At 45.1% G+C, this 14893-nt stretch overlaps 1 protein-coding gene across 2 annotated transcripts in view; it reads right to left on the reverse strand.

Annotated features, from left to right (window-relative positions):
* The window catches only part of tbxas1 (thromboxane A synthase 1 (platelet)), an 88144-nt gene that overhangs the window by 52322 nt on the left and 20929 nt on the right, over positions 1-14893 (reverse strand). For both annotated transcript variants that reach the window (XM_072694753.1, XM_072694754.1), the window contains one exon: positions 3866-3959. In XM_072694753.1, the coding sequence (XP_072550854.1) occupies positions 3866-3959 (94 nt within the window). The remainder of the gene's footprint in view (positions 1-3865; positions 3960-14893) is intronic.

Raw genomic sequence — 14893 nt, forward strand, 5'->3', positions numbered from 1 at the left:
ACATTATATGGACAAAAGTATTGGGACACCTCTTAATCACTGAATTCAGGTGTTTCATACAGTTGCATTTTTACAGGTGTATAAAACCAAGCATCTAGCCATGCAGTCTGCCTTTACAGACAGATTAGTGAAAGAATGGGAGGTTCTGAAGCGCTCCCTGAACTTCAGCATGGTTCTGTATATAATAGGAGACACCACTGCAACGACAACAACAAGTCAGCTGGAGAAATTTCCTCCCTCTTAGATCCTTGTGAGTGCTATTACTGAACAGTGAAAGCGTTTAGCAACAGACCACGTAAAGTTACAGAGCGGGGTCAGGGCTGACCTGCTGCTGTTAGAGCTGCATAGGGGGACCAGCTCCATATTAATGCCTATGGGTTCAGAATGGGATGTCATAAAAGCTCCAATATGTCTGACATGTCCCAATACTTGTGTCCATGTAGTGCTAGTGGTAGACTGAGAAATAGATGGACATACAGTCAGAGAGAATGCTGAGCAGATAGGCAGAGAGATAGAACAGTCAGGCAGAGAAATAGACAGATATATAGACAGACAGACAGATAGACCAACGGGAAAATAAATAGGTAGTCAGATTCAGATTACGTCAATGAAGCTCCTCTCTGAACTGAACTGAACTGATGGGCAGACGTAAGGAAGAAAGCTAAGAAAAAGCAGAAGAGTCCTGTCATAACAGAGAGATAGAAAGATACAAAGACGCGAGGGCAATAAACGACAAGCCGTCCAGCCCACCATGGCCGTCTGACAGAAACATATTGATCTGTGAATGTAATCAGGGCTAGAGCTGCACAGGAGCAGCAGCAGCAGCAGCTTCAGCCACAGCCCCCCACCCCCCACCCCTCAGCCTGACCCCACTTACAGGATTAGGCTCAGGCTAAACTAAAAGGTTAAGGTGAGCACTAAGCCTCAGAAATACCAGGGAATCATCTTGATCAGAATCTTGACCAACCCAAAGGACAATTGTCCAGTCCGGATTTGTTCCCCTGTTGTATCAGCAGATGCAGTCAAACGTGCTCTTTCATTGCTTAGGCCTTCAGGAGGTGGGCCGAAAGCCTTACACATCAGAGTAGCCAAAAGTGACAGTGGGGTCAATCAGTTGGTGGAATTTATTTAGTCAGAAGAATAGTCACTCTAGACCTTCAGTAACCTCTAGACTACACTATATGTACAAATGTTTGTGGACACCCCTTCTAATAAATGCATTCAGCTACTTTAAATATTTTAAGCACCCACTGCTGATGTGCAAAGCTTGTCTAGCCCATGTAGAGAAGTACTGCCAATAGAGTAGGACCTGGCATTGGCTGGAGAGGTATAAAGCCCCCCAGCACTGAGCTGTGGAGCAGTGAAAGAACTGTGTTCTCAGGAATTATGGTGATGGTGGAGCTCCATCCAGTACTTTTGGGATGAGCTGGGGAGTTGGGGATGATGAGGTGGGGTGGTGATCATCCTGACCTATCCTGACCTCACAAACACTCTTGTCACTGAATGCAATCAAATCCTCACAGGAGGGAACTGAGGGCCAGAGTCCAGCACAGTTGGTGATTTTCCTGCTGCAACACACCGACTAAACCTGGCAAATGAATTAAGCTGAATCAGGTCAGGTGTGTTTGAGCAGGAAAACCATAAACCTGTGCAAGCCCTCCAGGACTGGAGATCCCCACCCCTGTAGATAGCCTTATTACCTGGACAGTAGAGACGGTCACTCCAACAAAAGCTGGATTCACGAAGGAACCGGTGTCCCAATACTTTTGTCCACATAGTATATGTCACTGACTGTGAATATGAATGGTATTCCAACCAGGATTCAGTCAGTTAGAAATGGAAAACACCAGCAGAGGCAGCTCTCAAAGTGCCTCTGTCTGAAGGCCAGAAACCTTCACTTGGCTTCAGTGCTAGCATACTATTAGACTTCCTAAAGGGCGCTAGCAGAATTAGCAATATTATACAGCTGATTTTTTCTATTTATTTATAATTTTTTTTCCCTTGTTTGTATATTGAGGGCTCGAACCGTAGGCTTAGCTCAACTATTCGCAGCCTGCCACTCAATTCTGATTATTCTTCGCATGTATCCCATTGAAGCAGTGGTGGCTGGGGCAGTGGTTAGAGCCTTGGGTGATTGTGGGTTCCACACCTAAGTTCGCTAAGCTGCCACTGTTGGCCCCTTAACCCTCTCTGCTCCCCAGGTGCCCACCGCTCCAGGCATGTGTTGTCACTGTATCCCTGTGGGTGTGTGTGTGTTCTGCACTAGTACGTATTCAAATTCCAACTGGTCATCGTGGTGTCTGGTCTCAAAACAAGCCGAGAAATGTTGAAAGTGCAGATTCTAAACTACAAAATAAATTTGAGGAATCTGATCTATTTATTATTTACCATTTAAATGCAATATTAAAAACGAATGATGAACGATGAACCTGAATATAAATTAGATGTAAAGGCAATTCATTGCATTAGCATGCAATTAACTACGCAATTAAAGGAAACTGAGGCTTTGGAGGGTTGAGGACAGGATCATGCAGCTGAATGCCATTAGAAAACCAGCTAAACATTTACAACCCACCGGAGGCAACCCATCGTCTAGTAAACATAACACAGCGAATAATAATAAGCGTTAGCTCAGTTAGAAACACATTCAGGATGTCGGTGTGCATACTTTACTGCAGGGCTGAATTCATTTACGTAGCTACCTCTGCACACAGGCTTGTGTAAACCCTGCACGTCACAACAGCAGTCCACTCTCTTCTCTCCTCGCTCCTAATGCTAATATCAACTCATCTTCAATTGACATCATTCATCATACGTGCATGAAAGCGTACAGCGGATCTGAGCGGCCATGGCGCTGCTCGTGACGTGGAGTCTGTTACACGTTTAGGCGCTGAATAATCAATGCTGCTTATTTACTCAGTATAAGAGTCCTGGAGAGAGAGAACAAACGCAGGCAGGACAGCAGAAAGCTGAAGGTTTAATCCAGTAATATTAAAGCCACCCACTCATCATCCTCCTTCTACATATTCATCCTAGAAGTAAAGCAATTAAGCTAAGAGTAATCTACTTGGAAATCAAATGGTATTAGAAGTCATTACATCTGAGCCATCTGTAATGAAGAAATTTAATGAAGTGCAGTTACTGTAGATTTAAGAAACAGGCTTTTTCTTTTTTTTAGCTGCTGGCCGTGTGGCGAGGCTGTCTGTGAATATGCTGAGTGTGAGTGTAAATACACTGATTAACCAAAATATTAGTACAACTGAGAAGGTGGAATAAAAACATTGATTATCTTCATCTACAGTGGCTTCATCTGTCAAGGAGTGGGATCTACATACTAGGCGGTAAGTGAAGAGTCACCTAAATTAAAATCTGAGCTACTGTGACAAGAACCAAACTGTGATGTCCAGATAACTGGGTTAGAACATCTCCAGAACATCAGGCAGGTCTTGGCATGAGTTTTTTCTGCTATGCAGTGGTCAGTACCTACCAAAAATGGTTCAAGAAAGAAACCACCTGTCCACCAGAAACAGGGTCTTGGGCACCTAAGTGATGTGATCCATGGAGGCCCCACCTCATAAAATACAGGACTTAAAGGATCTTCTGCTAACATCTTGGTGCTAGATACCACAGGACGCCTTCAGAGGTCTCGTGGAGTCCATGCTTTATACGGTCAGATCTGTAGCGGCAGCACAAGGGTAAGTTACTCAATATTAGGCAGGTGGTCCTTATGTTATGGCTGATCAGTGTTAAGAAACACTTCTTCTGAAACATAAAAGGCATTTCTGCACCTGACGTCTGTGTTAGTGTCACCTGTTGACGTCAACCTTTTCAGAAGATGTGAACTGTGAAGCACAAGCAGCCTTACGTGTCGAAACAGCATGAGGTTTCCAAAGAAGGGGACTGGCTTGGGGTGTCTGATCCCACATCGCTGGAGCACGGAGAATGGGTAGACTGAATACCTGCGTAAAAGAGAGACATGTGTGTTATTGGAGGTGTCCTAGAATGGAAAACTATTTATCTTGGCATGGTCGAATAATGAGGTTAGAGTTCAGCACATGGAAGGGACATATTGCGACCCTCAAACACTGCTCATTTTATTTATGCCTGTAAAAAGGACATACATACAGCTCCGGACAAATGAAGAGACCACCTACATGATCAGTTTCTCTGGTTTTACTATTTCTACAGCAACATGAGCTTTAATTCTTCTACACTAATGATCTGATCAGCCTGCATTAACATGAAGTGCCTACATTCCCATTCTAGAGGTTAGCTCTACAAGATGCTGCTTACCTTCACATGGTCAGTGCTGCTGATATTAATATTCACCTTTAAGGTGTTTAAAAGTGTTTAAAGAAACTAATCAAACGAATCATTTCTGACTAAAAACTGAGCCTGAATCATCTTCTATTCATCATCAAATGTTTTTTTATAAGAGCTAAAACGACTCATCAATGCCCTAATTAATAACCATCATTAATGAATATTAAATGATTCATACACCTTTATAATGGCTGATCTTATTAAAAAGTGGTACCAATGGAATAAAATAAGAGAAATAAAAATAAAATAAGAGACCACCCTACATGGTCAAGTTTCTCGAGTTTTGCTATTTATAGGCAGTGTGTTTAGAGAAATTAATATTTGCGCTGTATTTCATAAACCACGGACAACATTTCCCCTAAATTCCAAATAAAAATAATGCTATTTATTTATTTGCAGAAATTACAACTGAACAAAAACAGCTGCTCAAATAATGTAAAGAAATGATGATAATAATTATAATGTAAAGAAGTTATTATTCAGATTTAAACACAGTACTAATATTTAAACTTTGAGAGCATTCAGAAATCACCTATGCTGAAATTACCTCGACAGCCAATCACAGCTCTCATGTCTCGGCCGGCTCTCCACTAGTCTTTCACATTGCTGTTGGGACTTTATGCCATTTATAGTCTGTAAATTCAGCTAACTCAGCTTTGTTTGATGAAATGTCTGGAATAAAACAGCTGCCAGACACGTAAAGATGCAGATTTAAGAAAAAAATTAAGTGGTCTCTTAATTTTCTCCCGAGCTGTACATACAGCCCTGAGCGAAAGCTGTTTGAGGCTAAACACAGCAGCTACTTCAAGACTAAAAAGACTGGGTAAACCAAATGAATCGCACCAAGGGTGGAAACATACGAGGGTCCGATTTAACCTGACTAAAAAGTGCAGGTGTGAAAATTGAATTTTATTTTTTATTTTTTTGCTTGGAAATTTGGCAGATCTTCACGCTGCCACGCTGCTGTCCAAATAACACACATATTAAGAGAGATGCAGTCGTCTTCCAGCTGATTTTATAATTCGAGGCTCTGATAGCCTGGATTTGCTGTTCAAGCAACACCTCACACAAGCAGCCCAGCATCATTATGATATGTGAGGGATCTGCAAGTTCACGCGGGGGAATGACACGTTTCCCTAAAGTCTGAAAGAGGAGGTCTGCATTATGCATGAGCGCCGCTCCTTCTGACACAACAGTCCTTAAAAAAACAACATATCTAGAGCAACACTTTGAAGTGCAGTTGTAGGAGACGACAGGTCACCGAGAACGCTGCATGCTCCAACTTCAGGAGTTCCGAACGAGCCTTCATGAAGCAAATCAGCCAAGCTAACTTCAGCCACAGTGTATCTACTCAACACACCAAGTATCTTCTGAACACCGCGACCACTCCATGGATGCTACTCTTCTTAGAAGGCTATACACTAGATGTTGGGACACTGCTGCAAGGATCTGGCTGCATTCAGCCAGGGGAACATTAGTGAGGTCAGGTCCTGATGTTGTATGACGGATGGACCCCCTTCACTACAGAGAAGGTCTGCCTTGAAGCAGTATTTAGGAGAAGGGGTGTCCGGATACTTTTGGACACATGTTTTACGACAGTTCTAGATATGGGAAGAACCCACATCTATACTCTACTCAATGCGCCATGTGATGGCAAGTGTCTTCTAAAATAAAGGGTACTGCACTATTACCCCTCTGATGCTGCTCTTCTAAGAAGGCTTTACACTAGATACTGGGACATTGCTATTAGGGTTTGATTGCATTCAACCACAAGAGAATCAGAAAGGTGAGGTTCATCCCAATCGTACTGGATGGAGCTCTATCACTCCAGAGAACATAGTTCCAAGCTTTGAACACTGTGATGACAATGGGTTCACCTTACTCTTTAGAAGGAGTGTCTGGATACTTTTGGACACATGTTTGGACACAGTTCTAGATGTTGTGTCTGATGTGGAGAAACTGGGAAGTTCCTTTCATTCAAGTGTTTTCTAAAATAAAGGGTATTGCACCACTAACCCACTGGTGCTACTCTTTTGAGAAGGCTTTACACTAGATACTGGGACATTGCTATGAGAATTTGATTGCATTCAACCACAAGAAGATAAGAAAGGTAAGGTTCAACCCAATGGCACTGGATGGCGCTCCATCACTCCAGAGAACGTATTTCTAAGCTTTCAACACCTGTGATAACAATGGGTTTGCCTTAAAGCAGCTGGATTTACTCTTTAGAAGGGGTGTCTAGATACTTTTGGACACATGTTTGGACACAGGTCTAGATGTTGTCTCTGATGTGGAGAAACTGGGAAGTTCCTTTCATTCAAGTGTTTTCTAAAATAAAGGGTATTGCACCACTAACCCACTGGCGCTACTCTTTTGAGAAGGCTTTACACTACATATTGGGACATTGCTATGAAGATTTGATTGCATTCAACCACGAGATATGTCTTAATAAAAGTAATAAATAAATGTTCCAGAGGTTTGTTGTCTCTGATGTTGGAGAAACAGGAAGTTCCTTGAGGATCGAATGAGAACCCAAATCTACACTCTACTCAATACGCCATTGGTTCACCTTCAAGCAGCGTTAGAAGGGGCTTCTGGAAACTTTTAGGCCCATATTTAAGACAGATCTGCTACTCAAAGGCATTTGTCTTGTGAGAAGGCTTTACACTAGATGTTGGGACATTGCAGTGAAGATTTGATTGCATTCAATCAATATTGATTGGAGTTCAATCACACCGGAGAACATAGTTCCAAGCTTTGAGGCCTGTGAAAGCATTGGATGCACTTTCAAGCAGATGAATTCACTCATTAGCAGGAGTGTCTGGATACTTTTGGACATATATTGTATTTAAGACAGATCTGTCTCTCTGATGTCCCTTTGATCAAGTAAGAAGCCAAATCTACTGTAACTGGGGCACAAAAAGTGCCTCTCTCCCAATCTCCAACTCTGTACGAGTTCATTATCATATTAATTGTCAGACGTGGGCGAGGGACGGGGTGGGTGGGGGGGTTATCTGTACTGTAGAAAAGCTGAAACAGTAACTCATTCTATGACACCTCCTTAATTACTCCGCAGCGCAAGGTGTCGTAACAGACTACCCCGCTAACCAAAGAGGATGAATCACTGGTTCAAGCTGCCCGTGTTTGGATTCATGCTCATTTTTTTTTCTCAACAGCACAGATATATTCACCATCGGCTGCCAGACGCTGCCAAATATACCGCTGACAGACAGCCCCAGTCATTCAGCTTGTAATTGCTTTCAAGCCAACGCAGGAATCCAGACAGAGCTGTCTATAGCCAGGCAGTCAGACCGGGGAGAGTGAGAGGGGGGCGTCTGTGGCAGACGTGAAGGCCTGTCAGCAAAAATAGGGTCAAAGTTGGCCCGGGTCTGTAGACGTTGTTTTGGAATACTGGAAGGAGTGTACTCTTGCTACGCCGAGCCTCCATTAGAATTCTCCTTAGGGAACGCGCGGGTTGGTGGGCACTTAACGATGGCATGCTGCGCCACGTAATTGTCTGAACTATGACACCGCCTGGAGCAGCAGGTGGTCCAGGAAAGCAGGGCTGTGTTCAGTATAACCGGGTAAAACAGTAAAACTTTGCAGCTCGATCTTTGATCGGTTGTATGATTCATGACACCAGGACACGGCAGAAATGGAATTTGTGTTCTAACGCAAATCCTGGATCATCATAAATGAATATCTAGAACCATGCAAGTCAGGTTCAAGGTTGGTTTGGTTCCGTTTAGTCCAGTTAGTTTTGGTTTCACATTGCAGTTCAGCAACTGCATATCTGCCCTGGATATTTGCCCTGTCCCACTAAAATCACGGGGGTAAAAAGTCAAATTTCTCCTGGATTGCTGAGCAGAACTACAGGGCATGCTACACAATTCACTACAGGCACTACATTTCCCATAATGCTGCAACGTCTTTCCAAAAGCTTGAACAGCTTTCAGTCAGTGGCAGTGTATTTCAGTTATTACTATTATATTATTAGGCAAGAAGAGGGGTACAGCTGCGCCCCTCTAAATTTTGTGAGTTCCCCAGTACAGGTAATAGAAACGCCCCTGTCCAGACTGAACAAAGAAGAGTGAAAGCACCCAAACTTCTAACAAGTTGGTAAAACAGCTGGTAAAAGCAGAGAGATTTCCGGGAGCGGTAGCAGTGGTTATGAGAGCTCCACTCTTCAGGACCTTCCAGTCCAACCACACCTGAGGCTCCTGTAAATACTCCTGAGCTCCTCCCATTCTGCTGTGATTAACATGCAGCGAGAGGCTCTCTCGGACTGACCTCGCTGAATGAGCAGTGGCTGTGGGGGTGATTCAGAGCTGGCTCGGTCCAGAGAAGGAAAGAGAGAGAGGGAGAGAGAGGGAGAGAGAGAGAGAGAGACTTCTGACTGACTGTGAGTCACTGCGTTGTTTTTACTGGGAGGAGAAAAGAGACGGGTCAGCCAGTGTTCTCATTAGGCCTGCAGAGCAAGGGCCATAGAGCAGGAGATAGAAAGAGAGAGAGAGAGAGAGAGAGAGAGAGAGAGAGAGACATAAGCCCCTTTCAGACAGGTCCGGTAACCTGGAGGAGCTGTGTGTGTGTGATCACAAACGTCCGGATCAGTTATACCAGACATTACCCGGACTTTTCCCTGCCAGTCGCCTCGTACAAAGCCCGGGTACAGTGAGGAGGGAGAGAGAGAGAGAGAGAGAAACAGAAAGAGAAGGCTGAGTACAGTGAGGGGAGAGAGAGGGGGGGGAGTAAGTGAGAGAGAAAGAGAGATGGAGAGAGAGAGAGATGGGGAAAGAGAGGGAGAGAAAGAGAGAGAGAGAAAGAGAGAGAAGGGAAGACAGGGCACAGTGAGGGGAGGGAGAGAGAGAGAGAAAGAGAGAGAGAGAGAGAGAGAGAGAGAAGGGAAGACAGAGAACAGTGAGGGGAGGGAGAGAGAGAGAGAAAGAGAGAGAGAGAAACAGAAAGAGAGAAACAGAAAGAGAGAAACAGAAAGAGAAGGGAAGACAAAGAACAGTGAGGGGGAATAGAGAGGGAGTGAGAGAATAAAGACAGAAAGTGAAAATGAAGAATAATAGAGAGAGAATAGAGAGAGAGAGAGAGAGAGAGAGAGAGAGAGAGAGAGAGAGAGAGAGAGAGAGAAGGGAAGGCAGAGTACAGTGGGGGAGAGTGAGCGAGATTACAAAAAAGAAAGTGAAAATGAAGAACAGCAGAGATAAAGAGAGAGAGAGAGAGAGAGAGAGAGAGAGAGAGAGAGAGAGAGAGAGAGAGAGAGAGAGAGAGCAATATCTTGGATTTGATCTTGGAGTTTAAACGTAGTTGGAAAGTAAAGAGCATCAAAAAGCCCCGAACCCTCAGAACAGCTGCACTAAACCTCAGACCAAGAGGAAAACAGAACCTCAACAGGAGCAAAAACAGCCCAGGAAACAGGAACGAGGCAAAGCTACAGAAACAGAGCAGTGACAGAGCAGTGACAGAGCAGTGACAGAGCAGTGACAGAGCCGTGACGCACACAGAGCCAGAGTCACGCTGGATGTCAGGACAGAGGCCACAGCAGAGGCAGGACACTCTGTACCACTGACAGACTGCAGACTGCAGAATAATAGCATCTTCAGAGCAGCATCTGACGCCTTTCAAAGCCTCAGCTCCACTGCTACTACACACACACACACACACACACACACACACACACACACTGACACACGTTATGATCTCTCAGCAGGATTAACAAGGAGACAAGCACTGGCATTCTCTGGTGGTTTCACTGTGAGTAAATGGCCCCAGTGTATTTGTGAATAAGCAGTTTTGAACTGAACTAGTGGGATGAACCCTTGCAAATCGCTGCACTGCTGACAGAGATACAGAGCAGGGAGGATTCTGACACGGGAGCTGAAGCGACACACATCAGAGCCACGCAGCCGAATGATTAAGCATGTTTTAGACTTTCAGGTGCTTTAAAATCACAAAGCTGGACGTGAGGAACAAGACTCTGAAGGCCTGAGATCTATGAATCTGCAGTCGAGGCATCATGTGCTGCATGTTGGGGATCTTCTAGCCTGCTTCCCACCTCCCACTCAACAGGTGCGGCAGTAATCATGCAGGGGAACCGGACCATGGTTCAGTTGATCCGGGCCGACACCACCTCTTTTGGTCGGACCATATTTTAGATTCGCGCCACCTTTCACACCTACCTTGTTTGGTCCAGACTTCTGGACTTTTAAGTTCGGTCCGGACCAAACAAGGCAGTTTCCGGTCAAACCAAAACAAACAATGTTTACTGACATGCTTGTCGCTGAATGCAATCAAATCCTTACAGCAATGCTCCTCCAAAATCAAGTAGAAAGCTAATTTCTGTACAGTAGAGACAGTAACTCCAAAGCCTTTTTTTTAATACCCTTGATTTGAGAAGAAACAAAGAAATGATTGGTGTCCCAATACTTTTGTCCATATAGTGTATATTAACACAGTCCAAAAAAATGACTACTTTACACAGTGGAAAAGAGACGGGTCAGCCAGTGTTCTCATTAGGCCTGCAGAGCAAGGGCCATGGAGAGAGAGCAGGAGATAGAAAGAGAGAGAGAGAGAGAGAGAGAGACAGAGGAAGAACAGAGAGCGCTAGAGAGATAGAGAAGAGAGACAGAAAGAGAGAGAGAGGAGAGAGAGACATAAGCCCCTTTCAGACAGGTCTGGTAACCTGGAGGAGCTGTGTGTGTGATCGCAAACGTCCGGATCAGTTATACCAGACATTACCCGGACTTTTCCCTGCCAGTCGCCTCGTACAAAGCCCGGGTACAGTGAAGAGAGAGAGAGAGAGAGAGAGAGAGAGAGAGAGAGAGAGAGAGAGAGAGAGAGAAACAGAAAGAGAAGGCTGAGTACAGTGAGGGGGAATAGAGAGAGAGAGAGAGAGAGAGAGGGAGGAGCAGAAAGAGAAGGAAAGACAGAGTACAGTGAGGGGGAACAGAGAGAGAGAGTGAGCTGTATTGTCCAAAAAAGCAGCGTGAATAAAAATGAATATATATATATATAATAAAATATTATAAAATATATATTATATATATGTATATATTTTGGGTGACACTTCACCTCGTTTTTCACCATATGGGCTCTTTAGGTGCAGCGGAAGGAGCATGTTTTGCTAAGAAAGAACCTCCACTGCCTACAGAGCACAGTCAGTGCGGCCGCAGTGTTACGTGGCATGGCTGGTGTGTGAGGGAAAGCTTGTGTGTGTTCATGAACGTCTGACTTCCCGAGGGGGAGAGTTCTAATGTGGCATTATTCTTCCTGTTTCCTCAGCTTTGATGCAGTTTGTGTGCTCATAAATAATACAGTGAGAGGCTGGCGGGTTGCTTTTTACGACACAGGCACACACACACACACACAGGCATGGAGGGACATGCACATGCAGACGCGCACACACACGCACATATGTCTAAATACTTGCAAACATGCAGAGCATGCAAGCTGACACGTACTCACGCATAACACACATTCACACACTTAGGTGCACACCAGGACATGTATCACACACTCTTAAAAGAGGGTGCTTTTGGGTGTCATTTGTATGCCTAGGGTTCTTTGTCTAAAAGGGTTCTTCGGATGGGTGGAAATCTTTTGTAGGTGGTTGTGTATAGAACCAAAATAGGTTCCACTAATGTTAAGGTGTTAGGATAGGGGTAGATTAGGTTTCGGGTTAGGAGATTAGGTTTAGAGTTAGGGTTAGGGTTAAGGTTAGGGTTAGAGTTAGGATAGAGTTAGGGGCTGGGGCAAGGGTTAGAATAGGGTTAGGGGCTGGGGCAAGGGTTAAGGTTAGGATAGGGTTAGGGTCTAGGGCAAGAGTTAGGGTAGGATAGGGTTAGGGGCTGGGGCAAGGGTTAGGGTTAGGGTTAGGATAGGGTTAGGGGCTAGGGCAAGGGTTAGGGTAGGGTTGGGTTAGGGGCTGGGGCAAGGGTTAGAGTAGGTTTGGGTTAGGGGCTAGGGCAAGGGTTAGGGTAGGATAGGGTTAGGGGCTGGGGCAAGGGTTAGGGTTAGGGTTAGGATAGGGTTAGGGGCTAGGGCAAGGGTTAGGGTAGGGTTGGGTTAGGGGCTGGGGCAAGAGTTAGAATAGGGTTAGGGGCTAGGGCAAGGGTTAGGGTTAGGATAGGGTTAGGGGCTGGGGCAAGGGTTAGGGTTAGTATAGGGTTAGGGGCTGGGGCAAGGTTTAGGGTTAGGATAGGGTTGGGGCTGGGGCAAGGTTTAGGACAGGGTTCGGGGCTAGGAGCTAGGGCAAGGGCAAGGGTTAGAATAGGGTTAAGGGTTCAATAGGTTCATCAATGGATTTATCCAGTAAGTCTATTGGCAATATTTCTCTACGAGGACTAAACAAGCTGTGTGTGTGCATTTGCACATCTGCACAGCAATGGGTGCAACTTTTGGACATACATTGTATAACACAGGAGTTTTAAACTGCAATACTGTAAGCTTCACAGAAAGCCGCAACTCACAAACTGTGTCAAATGATCAGCAAACAGCAGCTCTTGGAGCCGTCAGCCGTCCACATTGATCGCGGCAGATATTAAACTAGTGGCTTTAATTGTTCAGGGCTGTTTTAATGCCTCTCTTCATCATCTGTGACACATCGCAGCCCTCTTCTATTGTTAAGTGGCTAATAAAAATGGATCTCAATGACAGCACACTGATTCATAAGGGATTAGTGTTTCTGCCAGAGCTTTTATTATAGCCACAAAATCCCTCAGAAACACACACATGAATAAAAAACAAAGGCATGCATATTCACTTCAGATTTATCACACACCAACCTGTGCATTAAAGCGTATAGTTGCATATAAGCCTGTCCTCTCCCACCCGTAGACACACATGCACCTGCCCCGCAGAGAGAGCCGAGCACCGAGCTGTGTGCTGTCACACTCACATGCGCACAGACATGCCAGCTCCCCCTCTCTGGAGTTTACTGATGGGGCTGTGTGGGTCTGGGTGGGCTCCAGTACGAGTCAGCGTGCAGGGACAGTCATGCCCGAGTCTGCCTGAGCAGTCTGCGGTGAGGGAGCAGAGAGCGGACCCCCTGTGGAGCTGGTGCAGGACCTCCGCCTGGATCGCCAAGCTTGGCGGTCATGCTGCATTAGTTTAGCTGAAGCTATGTGCTTATCTGAGGGAGCAGAGAGACGCTCTGATTGATCAGCTGCAGGAGTCCAATACGGTGTTAGGCAACCTGGAGCGGAGAGACCGGCAGCACAGAACACACAGCGGACACAAACATGGAGAGACTGCAAAAGCACCTTCAAATATGATGTAATAAGCTCACATAACAGCCACGCTTTCCTTTTAATGGGCCATAGAATGCATGTCTAAGTGTATTTGCTTTGGAATATTTGAATAACGGGAACCTTGACGTACTGGGAACCTCAAACACTGCCGGTTCCACCTTTAAAAAGAAAAGCCAGCAGAACCATAGCAGTCTTGACTTGTTATATTTACACCCACCCGAACCAGCATGCTCTTGTGGGGCTCACATGGGTGAAACGTGGGCTAGGTGGATTCCAGGTGGGCATGGGCTCTGAATGGGTTTGTACATGTGCTGTTCCTGGGACCCAGTTGGGCTTTCCTAATGGGCCCCATTGTTACAAACCACCTTAATCTTATATAGGTGCTCCATCTAGGCCCCATTTGCAGTGTAGAACCCAGATAGGGCCCATGGCCTCCTCCTGGTTCCATCACTGACCCTGGTGTGGTCCTCGTGGGAATCCATATGTGGGGTCAACATGAAACCCATGGGCAAACTTTTTTTTGTGGTGTTGTTGATACTGACGAGCAGCTCATCACCTCCTGACTCTGCTAGTTATAGGAATATGGGTTGCTACGGGATCCAGACCTGCGGATTTTCCTGTGCCAGTTTCTGCAGGGGGGGAGCGCAAACATGGCACACGATGAAGCGAAAGCCGGGGTAAGCTAAAAGCTGTTGCTAAAAGCTAACTGGCTACAATCTATTTAACTTGCTCACAGCACATTGCACTGAGAGAACACAACGAGAGGACAGCAATTCTCTATTACTCTATTACTATTCTGTAAGACTCAGGAAAAATGACAGTGCTTTTGCTATAGTGTTAAAACTATGCTATAATATGTGGGTTCTGTGGGCTTTGATCATTGCTGCAAACCAGCTAATAAAAGCGTAGCTTAGCTTTTTTTGCATGAGCCCTCCATAAAAGGAAAAAGGCTAAATAACAGGGTGGTAAACAGGCCATGATATATGAGCATTTTTTACATACTTAACTTTTTTTTTTTTACTTCAAATAACAATGAAATAATCAATAAATGTATTCTTTTGAACCTTTAAGCCCTGGTTCTAGAGCTGCATGGTTCTTATTTAAACGGTCTGTGTGCCAATCTATGCAAACATCGGGTCTGCAGTTCCCCATACAGATTGATTTGGGCCACCAGTGTGGGATTGCTCATCTGGAGAAGAACATAAGGCCCAGAAAACTGGTCTGACTTCCAGGTAATTTATTTGGGCAGACTGCAGGTGTGAGCGCCACACCCTATTCAGTGACCTGTCCTCACCAGAGAAACCCAGCCTAGA

This window comes from Salminus brasiliensis, chromosome 13 (genome assembly GCF_030463535.1).
Source record: "Salminus brasiliensis chromosome 13, fSalBra1.hap2, whole genome shotgun sequence".
In the NCBI taxonomy this organism is placed as follows: Eukaryota; Metazoa; Chordata; class Actinopteri; order Characiformes; family Bryconidae; genus Salminus; species Salminus brasiliensis.